Source organism: Triticum urartu, chromosome 7A (genome assembly GCF_056163025.1).
Source record: "Triticum urartu cultivar PI428250 chromosome 7A, HENAU_Tu73, whole genome shotgun sequence".
NCBI lineage: Eukaryota > Viridiplantae > Streptophyta > Magnoliopsida > Poales > Poaceae > Triticum > Triticum urartu.
This window is the reverse complement of record NC_141879.1, coordinates 125,378,164-125,391,049: the sequence shown is the minus strand read 5'-3', so window position 1 is coordinate 125,391,049 and position 12,886 is coordinate 125,378,164. Positions and strand designations below refer to the sequence as shown.

Sequence of the window (12,886 nt, the reverse complement as noted above, 5' to 3'; positions counted from 1 at the left end):
ATATTTAAACATTGAAAATATGTCAATCGAGTCACAAAGGCTTTATCCATACAACACAAGCTTTGATCCACACATGTGCCCTGTTGGTTTACTACCGCAACTTTGGTAATATGTTTGCAGAATACCTCCTCAAAAAGCATGTCTTCTAATTTCATGGCTCTTCCATTGTCGCTACATTGGTTGATATTATGCTTTGATTTACTAAAAAAATATGTCTCCCTTAGCACACGCACAAAATTAATGGCACCGAGTATAAAATGAATACAAAGAGCATGCAAGAGTGGGTGAATAGCGAGAGAGCACGAGTCGCTGTAGAGGTAAGACTGGAACCCTATAAAAGACCGGGTACGATGCGAGGCGAGAGGTAGGACTGGGAGACGGGGTGGCTGCCTGACGACGCATCTGGATCGAGGGAGTGCGTAGGTTTCGCTCGAGCGAGAAGGAGGGACACATCCGTATGTTTCAGACGGGTTTTTCGGTTGGTTTTTTTGTGCGCTGTCTGTGTGGTCGTGAGAGGTTGAGGCTAGGGAAGCCTTGAAAAACCAAAAGCGGGAGGTGGGTTCCGTTCAAGGAATATCGATGGAGGGGGGATGCCAATCGACCCAGAGGTGGGATGGCTGGACGAAACGACGTATGTATACACCTTTAACAATGGAGATTTTTTTTGCATGGCTTTAATAATAGAGATAGATAGATATATACAGTATATCTCTAACACGCATTAAAGTGGAGTATTTTGTACTTATACTTACAGGTAGAAAGAAGATATTATGCTCGATTATGTTATTAAATAATAAATATTTATCAAGCCCCAAGCGGCAAACCCTCGGGCGCATTTCACTTGTGTGTGTCACGCTTTCCATTTCGCATCCACCTCCCTCGCTCGCATCTCCACTTCTCCACCTGCTTTCCTCTGCACCGCCCAACCACGCCGCCGCGGCAGCTCCAGCCGCCGGCGCCGCCCCTGTCACGGGGCGCCACCGCTCCCGCTGCGCCGGATCTAGGTACACACCGTGATCCCACCCCACTCACCAACCCACAAACACAACACACACTGGTTCTGCCACCGACCTTTCCGGCTGCTGCCGCTCGTCTCCGACGAGAGCGGGAGCCGTCGAGGCAGCGGCCTTGCGCCTACGCTGTTCCTGTCACGAAGGGGGCCGTCTCGTTTCCACCCTGGCACCGCAAGAGGAGGAAAGACAGCAAGATCTAGGGTTTAATTACCTCTGAATTCTCGTGCGATTTGTTGTCTTTTTGGTACAAAGCTGCGGTTAATTTCACCGAGATCTGGCAATCGGTTGTTGAGATCTCGATTTTTTGGTGGATCCAGTGTCTGACATTAGCAGGAAGTTGCAAGTGCATTAGTGGAAAGTTGAAAGTCTGTTGAATTTTGGTGCATACTGTTTTATTGAGAAATTGGGGCCCGGATCTCTGGAAATCTGCTAAAACATTGCTGGAAGTTAGCATGATAAGTTTGCTAAAAATGTTTTTTGCTTCTTCTGAAAGTTCATCCTAAATTTCTGAAACTTCATGTATTTTGAAGTACAGTTTCATTTATTTTGTCTGAAATCTCGTGGCCTACAGTTCAGATTTGTTGAAAGGTGGTGTGAATTCTTATAAAAAGTTGATTTAAACCTCTGTTTGTGGTAAGTTCTTCTTTTTGTCCTCGTTTCAGTTTTGAGAGCCAGCACAAGTCGGCATAATGTCTGAAATGGAAATCTGACAGCCCAATGTGGCTGCTGGAAAGGAACGGCTGGCTTTCTCCTGAGCAGTGACCTGTAGCTAGAAAACTTCCTCATGAGTAATTAGATGTTTGGCGATCTCAGCCCACGAGTAATCAGATTCCAAACAATGCATGTTTTGGGCAAAATTCCCATGAATCTTCGTTATGGCAGGAATATAATACATACTTAATATAGTCTTGTTTCCTGAACTCCTTTATTTCTTGAAACAGAGGGCGCAACACAAGATGGTGCATCTAAGATTTACTGGTGCGTCCGATAGTCGCTCAAGCAGATCACGAGAGACTATAGGTGATGTGATACATGGCAAGGTATGCTCTGTGTGTTATTCAGCCCTAGGACATAAGTTTACGGTCGCTTTAGAATATATATATATATATATATATATATATATATATATATATATATATATATAGACACACATACATATATATACATATATACATGTTCAACTGGTGTTTATGCAAACATTCTTTTGCATGTGAAACATTTCCTGTATTTGTACAATGATGGGTACTTTATGTGGAATTTTACATGATACATGAATAAACTGAATTCATCATTGGTGGGAGAGTTAGGCTGAGTAACAACAAGTGGTTTTAGTTCGATTGGGAAGCGTATTACTACTTTACTAGTGAGCAGAGAAGCCACACAAATGATTGTGTGCTGCTTTTTCTTAATTGTTCACTTTTAAAATGGGTAGGGCCTTCTTTCTAAAAAAATCCTTGGTGAAAACGGGATGCTAATTGTGAAATTTCGGGAACCGCTTTTGTACTATTCCTTTTTTTCTTCGCTTTTCTGATTATTTTGCAGTCTCAGAAAATTGTTTCGAGATGTTCCCAAAATTTGGAGATGTACTTAAAGAAATCAGCGATTGACTTTTTTTGGGGGAAGAGCTTTAAAAAAAATACGAGACGTATTTTTGGATATTTGCTAATCATTTTCGAGCAAAAATTCACACATCTTCCCACACACCAGTTTCTGAAAGTCTAGATCTACTGTTTCATGCTCAACAACAAAGAAATAGAAAAGATGCAACAGTCAACTACTGTTGGATATGCTTTTCAGAAATTATGTAGTGAGCTTTCAACATTTTCAGATTCACTTAAAAAAGATGTACTTTCACAAAGTTGATGCATTTCAAGTATTTTTATGAGCTTTTAAAATCTTATGAAATGAGCTTCCAAAAGTTTACCAACCAAGTTTTATTTAAAAGAGAGGCGATTGCCTAGCCTTAAAATGAGGCTCTTACAAGTGAACAACAAGTTCGAGTACGAGAGAAGCTAAAAAAGTTTCGATACAAGGCCGCAGGCAAGACATAGTGACACAGTGCATGCGAATAACGAGAAGAAGAACAAAGCGGTCACACTCGGACCTTCAACACCACCTCCAGCACGCGCGAGGCTTACTCCCTAGCCATTGTGGTTTCGTCAAGAAGTGGCTCGAAGGACTTGGCACCTTGAGCGAATCCTACTGATAAAAAGATCAAGACGCTGCCAATCCCGCGAACGCCCCAAGAGTCTCCATAGCTACAACAACACGACATTTTTGTACACAAGATCACTCGAGTCTTTAAAAACGTGTCCCGCCATCAATGCTTTGTTGCGAGCCATCCATACGTTGAATAAGACGATGAAAGTCCGCAAATCCGGCAGGGTTCCACGAGCATCCCGTGGCATCCCGAATAACACTCCACATAAATCGAGCCACGATGCAGCGAAAAAGAATAAGGTTGCACGACTCATCGTTGCCGCACCACATACACTTTCCATTACCCGGACCATGTCGCCTAAGAACTTGGTCACGGCCGGGGATTTGATTCCAGCCACTTGCTAGAGGAAAATCTTGGCCTTAGCCAGAATCCTAGCCTTCCACAGCCCACACGCGTCCCACCTAGGTACTGCCTTAAATATCTCTCGGTATAGAGTCCGTGAAAAAAAACTGGACAGCTCAAGACGCGAAGATACCTCGTCCCTGTCCTGATTAATATGGACACTCTCCAAGTCGCGCCTAAGGCTTTGCCAATCCGTTGCTTCCATGTGGCCTAGAGATCGCCTAAACCCTGGTTTCCAACAACTACCATCCCACATATCTGCCACCCTGGCGTCTGGGGCATCGCTGACGGCGAAGAGCCTAGGGTATGATTCTCATAGAGGCATGTCCCTAATCCAAACATTCCACCGAAATTGAGCCAGTTGCCCATTGCCAACCTGAAATCTCGACCCCAACCCGAGAAGGTGTTGGACTTTCACAACAGCTTTTGCAAATTGCGTCTGCTTCACATTTGCATTAATCTCAATCCCCTTGTTCGGAAGGTATTTATTCCTAAATATCTGAAGCCAGAGGCCCCCTTGACCAGTTAATTTTCCATGCCCACTTTTCAATAAGACACCAATTCATTATCTTGGTGTTGATCACTCCCAAACCAAGTCTCAAAAAAATTAGTTTGCATCTTCCAACACACCATATTTTGAAAGGCTTCTTGTTTTTGTCAGATGACACGAATGAAAACTGCAGCTATCAGCCATTTACAAGCTAATGGGAAATATCTATTGTGCTTTCAAAAAATCAAGATGTGTTTTTTACATTTTTCGCTAGGACTTAGTTTGCGTCCTCTCATTAGTTTTTCTCTTCTTTAAAATACTCAAAAGACTTATTTTTAATCAAAGCCCTATAGCATCCGCATCGTTGAGTTTAAACAAAGGCTAAAAGGGACAATTCACCTAACATCATAAGGTCAACTGAGGTACTAAGTAATGCTAAGCTTGTTGTTTCTTATTTTGTTGAATAAAAAATTGAAACAGAAGGCACCATCTTAACAGATGTGTATGTTGTGCTTAAGAGACGTGATTGAAAAATACACAAATATACATAATGTTTCCGCCATAGCTGGTTTTGTTGCAGATCAGACCTTGAGGTGAGGCTCGATTCATTGTTAGCCCGTGGTTAGCCCAATCTTTCGCAGCACTCTCCTACATACCAACAAGTAGCAGTTGCCAGATTTTAAATGGTGTTCGCAAATCCCCGAGGAAACAACACACTGACCCCTCGAAACGAAGGATTAACATGGACAAACCATATAGTGTCACCTTGTAATCTCACACTGTGGTAGAGGCTTTTTCATGGATTCTTCTAGAAACTTGGGAATTTTTACATAGCTTTCCCAGAACTGTATAAGAGGACTTTAACCCCCAAAACACTTGGTGTCTATTAATCAAATATAACCTGTCTTACATGGTACACACCTTGGCTGTTTATAGTGTACAGCCGACTTTCTAATCTTGACACACACGTTTTGACCGATAAGGTATTCTCGCGTACCAACATGGAAAGAAGCAATCTTATCTAAATATTCTGCTACTACTACTAAATGAAGCTATCAAGTAAAGCTTGGGCTCCATGCACCATCTTAATCTCACATGATAGGCGGCCTCCACCCAAAATTGCATAAAGAGAATGAGTTGAGAGAACCTCGTGTCAGTCTTGCAGTTCTTCTCTTTACCTATAAGAAAAATAAGCAATAACTCTAATCTTATTTTGATCACTTCTATTTGAACAAGCGATCCACATTTTCTAATGTCCACGTGAAGGTGTAGGAATAGGAGTTCTTTGTATCTCTTCCTTGATTCTTTCTTTGGAACAGAAAAAATCAAGCCTTCGTAAGTTTTCATGCAGCTGGATTCTGTCTCTTATAGTATTCTGCTATTTGCATGGAAGCCACATATGTTCAAAATTGGAAACTGGTTGTCCTTTGCGTATACGTCATGCACAAACGAAGTCTTCTTCACTCTAGCATGTTCGATGCACCACACAGCATGCATAGCCATCATAGCAGTCAGGACTTTGGCCTCCTCACCTCCATCACTAAACTATTTTTTTTGGCACATAAATAACTCTAATTTTGAGTTTATTGGGAGCACCCACAGCTTCAGTAAGTCCACTAGGGGACGCTATATCAGGTTGGGTATCGAAAAGAAATACATGGCATTTTTGTGCAACGAACCTTATTTTATTCATTTGGTCTACTCTTTGCAGCCCCCTTGCAGCTGACATTCTATACACAGTCAAAGTCAAACATTTTCAATAAAACTTTGGCTGTAAAAAACTAGGATTAGGTAATTGAAAACATATTAATATTTTTTGTCAACAGTGATCTAAAGTTAATGACGATTATACAGGATTTGCTTTTCTGTGCAGTGGAAAGCCCTTGGCCAGGTGGGTTATGCGTTTTTTGTGCAGTGGAAAGCCCTAGGCCAGGTGGTCAGCCCAACACAAATGAAAACATTACAGCTACCAAACCATTTTCTGCACAAGTTTTTGTGAAATATGTACTAAGCTTTCAAAAAAGGCAATGTATCGGGTGAAAACTGTTGTTCAGTGAAAATCTGGAAACTTTCCCTTCTAACCATCAGATCTAAAATGACTGTATTACATAAGAGGTGGGATACCCCTTAGCCACTTAAAACCCTTCACAAAACCCCCCTCACATGTCTTAATCTGGTTGTACAACTTCATCTCCTGCCTCCGATCCGCTCTAATCCCTGTCAAAACACATCACCGCCAGAGCTCAACAGGGACCCTGCTCTCGCGACGCCGAGCAATGAGCTTGAGCCCACCACTTTCCAGTCCTGCTTTTGGGGCTATGTCTTGATGCCCGGCCAACTCGCAGAATGGCAATTCTTGAAAGTGGCGATGGCTGGCGAGCAAGTGCTACATGGCGGGGGATTTCAAAACAATATGTGATCTTCCTTGCTGCACACGCCCTTGCTGGCTCGCTCTCTCGACTACTTCCGAGGGACACCACAGCAGGCCCCTGCCCCCACATGCCGCAGACCATGAGACGGCTCAGGAACCCCTCTGCAGAAAACTAACTTAGTTGCTTTCTTTAATTAGTTGAGATCTGCACCTAGAGTTCATATCTCTGCTCAATTTCTCCCTTGTTTGCTACTTGTTGTAGAGTCAGTTCGGCAATGTGAGCTAATCCTGTCATGAACCTGATTTTTTTTACTGTGTATCATGATTCATGACATCAGAGTTCAGACTTCGGCCGTTTTATTAGAACCTAAGAAACCTCATTGGAATTAGACTCTATTTGCCTTTAAACTGACCTGCAAGTTCTTTTACTCAGGAGCTTGCAGTCGTAGCCCCTGATTTCCTTGAAACTGAAATTGATTGCAAGAAGCTCTCGAGGGTTCAGATTGATTGGAAGAAGCTGGCTCCCTGGGACAGATTTCAAACAAAGTATTATCTGCAACTCCGAGAGGCAATACTGCAATAGTGATCCAATCTCACTTCCAACCGTTCACCATTGTTGCAAAGTCCAAATCAGCTCCGCGCCTTGGCTGAGTCTCATGCCGGAGCTGCTGTGCGCAGAATCCATCCATTTTAGATCTGATGGTTAGGAGGGAAAGTTTCCAGATTTTCACTGAACAACCGTTTTCGCCCTTGCCTACAAAAAATCATGATGAGTTTTTAAATTTTTCGCTAGGACTTGGTTTGATTCCCTAACATTAGTTTCTCTCTTTAAATTACTCAAAAAGCCTTTCTTTTAATCAAAGCCCTATAGCATCCGCATTGTTGAGGTTAAACAAAGGCTAAAAGGGACAATTCACCTAGCATTGTAGGATCAATTGGGAGGTTCTAAGTAATGCTAAGCTTGCTGTTTCTTATTTTGTTAAATAAAAATGGAAACAAAAGGCACCATCTTAACACATGTGTACGTTGTGCTTAAAAGATGTGATTGAAAAAGACACAAAGATACATAATGTTTCCACCATTGCTGGTTATGATGCGGATCAGACCTTGAGGAGAGGCTCGATTCAATGTTAGCCCAATCTTTCGGGAACTCTCCTGATCTCCTCCATACTCACTAGTGGTTGCTAGATTTTAAATGGTCTTTGCAAATCCCCGAGGAAACAACACCCGACCCCTCGAATCGAAGGAATAACATGGACAGACCATATAGTGTCACCTTGTAATCTCACACCGCGGGAGAGGCTTATGCATGGATTCTGAAACTTGGGAATTTTTACATAGCTTTCCCGGAACTGTAGAAGAGGACTTTAACCCACAAACACATGGTGTCTATTAATCAAACATAACATGTCTTACATGGCACACACCTTGGCTGTTTATAGTTTACGGCCGACTTTCTAATCTTGACCCACACGTTTTGACCGATATGGAACTCTCACATACCAACATGGAAAGAAGCAATCTTATGTCTAATTTAAAGATTTTGCTACTACTACTAACTGAACCTAACAAGTAAAGCTTGGACTCCATGCGCCATCTTAATCCTCGTGCCAGTCTTGCAGTTCTTCTCTTTACCTAGAAGAGAAAGAAACATTAACTCTAAACTTATTTTTATCGCTTGCTATTTGAACAAGCCATGGACAGGGGTGTGTGAAGTTAGCTATCCATGTGCCAGAACCATGAGTTGGTTTCGAGATCTTATGGGTTTCAACTCTAGCCTGCCCCTATGAGTTGTTGTTGTTCCACATTTTCTGATGTCCACGTGAAGGTGTTGTTCTACATTTTCTGATGGCCACGTGAAGGTTTAGGAATAGGAATTCTTTGTATCTCTTCCTTGATTCTTTCTTCGGAACCGAACAAAACAAGCCTTCACAATTTTCCATGCAGCCGGACTCCACCTCTTATAGTCTTCTGCTATTATTTGCAAGCCTTCACAATTTTCCATTCAGCCGGACTCCACCTCTTATAGTCTTCTGCTATTATTTGCATGGAAGTCATGTATGTTCAAAATTGGACAATGGTTGTCCTGCGCACATACGTCCTGCACAAATGAAGTTTCTCCACTCTAGCATGTTCAATGCCCAACACAGCATTCATCGCCATTGTAGCAATCAGGACTTTGGCCTCCTCACCTCCATCACTATTTTTTGGGGCACATAAATATCTCTAATTTGAGTTTATTGGGAACATACGCAGCTTCAGTAAGTCCACTAGGGGACCCTATCAGGCTGGGCATCGAAAAACAATACATGGCATTTTTGTGCAACGAACGTTATTGTATTCATTTTATCTTCTCTGTACGGCCCCCTTGCAGCTGCCATTCTAGACACAGTCAATGTCAAAACATTTTCAATAAGACTTTGGCTGCAACATCTAAAAAAACTAGGATTAGGTAACTGTAAACCGTATGAACATTTTTTTGTCAACGGTGATCTAAAGTCAGTGACGATTATACAAGATTTGATTTTTTGTGCAGTGGAAAGCCCTAGGCCAGGTGGTTATGCCTTTTCTTTTTCTTTACTATAAGCTCTCTTTCTTTCTTAAAGAAAATTCCCCCCCTCCGTGCAGGCCATCACCACGAAGTTATCTCTTCCAAAAATCCGGACTATCATTAAGAAGTTGACTCCTAGACAGAGGGACTTGGTCAGGGCTCGCAGATTTGGAACAATGCTGGATATTAATTGCTCTCAGTTGCCAAGGGATTTGGGAGTTCGCCTAGCGATCTGGTTTGATTGTGACAGTCGAACTGTAAATGTTCCAAATGTTGGCAGCTTTGAGATAAACCCTTTCACAGTCCACCAGATTCTTGGCATACCGTTGGGTGGCCGGTTAATTGACAAGATAGCAACAAGTGAGGCCAGGAGGGTCATTGCTGAAGACACCGGAATACATTCTACTGGGCCTAGCATTTCACACTTGATGAAGTTATTGTCCGATGACCTCCCTGATGAGAAGTTCCTTAGAATCTTCATGCTCATTTTATTGTCAACCTTCCTGTGTCCAACCAGCCACTCCTGTGCGAGCCCAGACTACTTCAATGGCATTGTTGAGACTGATGATATCGCCAGCTATGACTGGTGCAGCTTTGCATTAGACTGGTTAGTGGAAAAGATCAGACAGTTTCAGATCTCCTTGTCCAAGCCAACCATGAAAGGTAAAGAGCAGTCTATCTCTCTTGGAGGATGCTTGATGATTCCTTTGGTGAGTTATTGTCGCTTACATAAATCTTCTATGTGCATTCTTTAATTTATTATCATTTCTTGAAGGTGGATGTTTTTCCTTGATATATGCTTTTTGTAATGGACATGGTGTAGGTAATGTTCTTTGATTATCTCGATCTAAAAGGAACAAAGATTCGCAACTGCATCCCACGGTTACCAGCTTGGGATGATAAAGCCATCAGCGCGTTTGACAATATAAATTTTGCACAACTAAAGGTTAGTTAAAACTCTCTGTATGTCTTTTTCCATCTCTTTTTTTCTTTTCTGTTTCCATGTTTCTCTATGCTTCTCAGATTTTTTTTTGTCCTTTTTTACTCACCTTGCTCATTTTGGGTTTCCCTTTTTCAGTTCAAAGACATAACTAAAACATGTTTCATGGAAAAGCCATCATGTACTCCATCGTCTCATTCTTTGCCAAATGGAGTTGCTCAGTTCATCGACGGACTTATCCCATCTGATGATGATGTGAGTATATGGAGTATCTACTGTTTTCTAACAATGTGCTGTCTCTACTCTTTTCTAACAATGTGTCATGATTTTCATGTCTCAGTTCAGGGCAAAGATGAAGGAGATGTGCGCCGAATTTTACAAGACGTCAATGGATGCATGCCTTAATGCACTACAGCCTGTCCTTGCAAAGCAGATGTGCACAATGGTTGAAACTATTCAGAACCAGGTCAATAACAGAGCTTCATCATCTTCAGCACCACCAGTCAATGAACTCACCTGCAAGGAATGTAACTCACAGAAATGCACAATGCGGGATGGTGTATCCGCCACAGCGCTCCAAACAGTTATAGATGCAGAGTTTCACAATCCTTCAGTGGGTCCAGCACTGGGTACGGTAGAGAGCACTGGTGGTGGTGATATATTTCATTACGACCCAACTGATGAAGATGTGGTTAATGTCCTGCTGCAATTAGGCCACCATGGAGGATCTGTTATGAGGGATACACCTTTTGGTGCCCTCGTCGCTGACCAAGCTGTTGCCATGTCAAGTGAACAAGATTTTGGTACGGAGGATCCGCCGTCAGCTGGTACTGAAGGTGGACACCCAGAAAGCAATCAAATTTCTGCTGCTGAATGCTCCAGGGCCTCCAAGAGGCACATTGACCTCGCTGCTTACATTGATTCTGAATCTGAATCCTCTAGGCCCCTGAAAATTCAGAAAACCAGAAATTCAGCTTGCGGAGACAAATAGAAACGTCGGGCTGGTAATGATTTTGCAAAACAGGTCCTAAACCCCAAACCTCCCCAGGTTTCTGCATCGATACCAGAATGCATGAGAACTAATCCCAAATCCTGAACGATTCGGTTGGGTGCTTTTGCAAAATTTGTACTGGAATTATCCTGCTCTGTTGCTAGCTGAAGCCTGACAATCAAAATGGCTGAAGTTATCTTGTCGTTCTAAAAGAGTGAAGTACATGGTTTGGTGGACTATAGAGAATATTGTTGTAAAATTTTGTTGGAAGTTGTATTCTCTCGAACTGCAATGTTATTCTGCCTGATGGATGTGGATCTGAACCCTGAAATCACATGCTCTACTCATTCTGCTCTTGTGCTTCTTGTTACAGTTTTTTTTTTACGTCTCAGAGGTTAGAGGACTCTGATAATAACGTCACTTTTAGGAAGTTGTTAATCTCTCGACTTGATAGTACCATTTTTATCAGTATTGTCCCGTCCTCAGACATCACCAAGGAACTTTTTCCTTGTCTGCACCTTTCCCTGAAAATAAAAGAACTTCAGAAAACACATGCATAGATTTTTCCTAAAAAAAACAAGAGTCTTAAATTTTTCTTGGTTTATATACATTGAGCATAATAGAAAGCTTCTTCGTCCGACTCGACCGTCACGGCAATTCGTGGCCATTTCTCTCAACTACCAAGTACCAAGTACCACTAACCTCTCCTCATGTGCTACCAGTAGTAGTACAAGTAATAGACAGGTCGACCAGGTGGTTAGACATACGAATATACAGATTAAAGTGATGCATGTGCCTTGCCCTTCTTCTCCCCCCCTTCCCTTGGTCTCGATTCTCAAAAGCAGATCGACGAGAAACAAAAAACAAAAGAGAGAGGGCAAGGCTCATCCCCACGCCGACAAAAAGGCCAGTGAGTAGTACTGTACTACTCACACTAGTGTAGTGTAGTAACAACGCTAACGATCTGCATTGCCTTCTGGGGATCCGGTCAAATGCCAGGTTGTTTGTTAGTCAGTGAATATGCTCTACTACTACTTACATCGAGCTAGAGCTACGCGATGGACGGGATGAGACTTTGAGAAAGGATCCAGTGAGGGATGGGATCGATGCATGGTCCTGACAGGTGGGGACTACCGGCAGAAAGAACTTAACACTGGCCATGACACGTCGAGCTCATGATCACTGTCATGGGCTCACGGTTCACGAGCAAGATGAGAGCTCTCGCTCCCAGTTCTTGTTTACTCTGACTTTGCAGAAGCGCTGAATTCTATGGCTCCCTCTATCCTCTTCTTCCAAGATCACCAGTATGATGCAGATCGAGGCTGGAGGTTTTTCTTTTGGGGTGTAAGTTGAAAGCTAGAGCATAGAAATTAAACTCGATCGTGCACTTGACTTGCAATGCGTAATTAGTATTAGCAGGACGTGTACTATGTGAGTGTCCGCGTCCTCTGTCTTCTTTTTTTCCAACAGCTTAACCGCAAGTTGAGATGATTGTGCGTCACTATGATGTACTCCCTCCGTCCTATAGTAGTATAAAAGTAGTGTCGTCCCATGGTATAAGAGTAGTGTCAAAAACGCTCTTATATTATGAGACAGAGGGAGTAGAAGCCGGAATTTGACCTCCTTAATTTTGAAAGAAAAATTGCAAGTTGATAGAGAACAGAAATTAAAGCTGGTGCACTTGATTTGCGACGTGTAATCGCTATCAAGGCGCTGAAAATCTGGTGCCCTTGTAAACAAAATCATGGAGATTCCTTGACTATTTTCTCTCGACTGCTCACCTCCCAATTGTGTTCATGTGCTGCCCACTCTTTTAAGCTACTACTGCCGTGTGACTTGACACTAACATATTTGACCTTTGGCCCAGGAGTCCAGGACCCTTTTCCTCTTTTGACCTCTACCCCTAATCCCATGGTCCATGGATTCATACAGGCCTACCACTCCTGAAGCACATATTCTTGCTTGTT

At 42.5% G+C, this 12,886-nt stretch overlaps 1 protein-coding gene across 1 annotated transcript; it reads left to right on the top strand.

Annotated features, from left to right (window-relative positions):
- Window positions 1–837: 837 nt before the first annotated feature.
- LOC125523723 (uncharacterized) lies at window positions 838–11,236 on the top strand. The gene is made up of 6 exons (XM_048688786.2): window positions 838–1,004; window positions 1,955–2,053; window positions 9,066–9,698; window positions 9,812–9,934; window positions 10,067–10,183; window positions 10,269–11,236. The coding sequence occupies exons 2-6, from the start codon at window positions 1,970–1,972 to the stop codon at window positions 10,917–10,919; spliced, it is 1,608 nt and encodes a 535-aa protein (XP_048544743.2). The 5' UTR covers window positions 838–1,004; window positions 1,955–1,969; the 3' UTR covers window positions 10,920–11,236.
- Window positions 11,237–12,886: the final 1,650 nt, after the last annotated feature.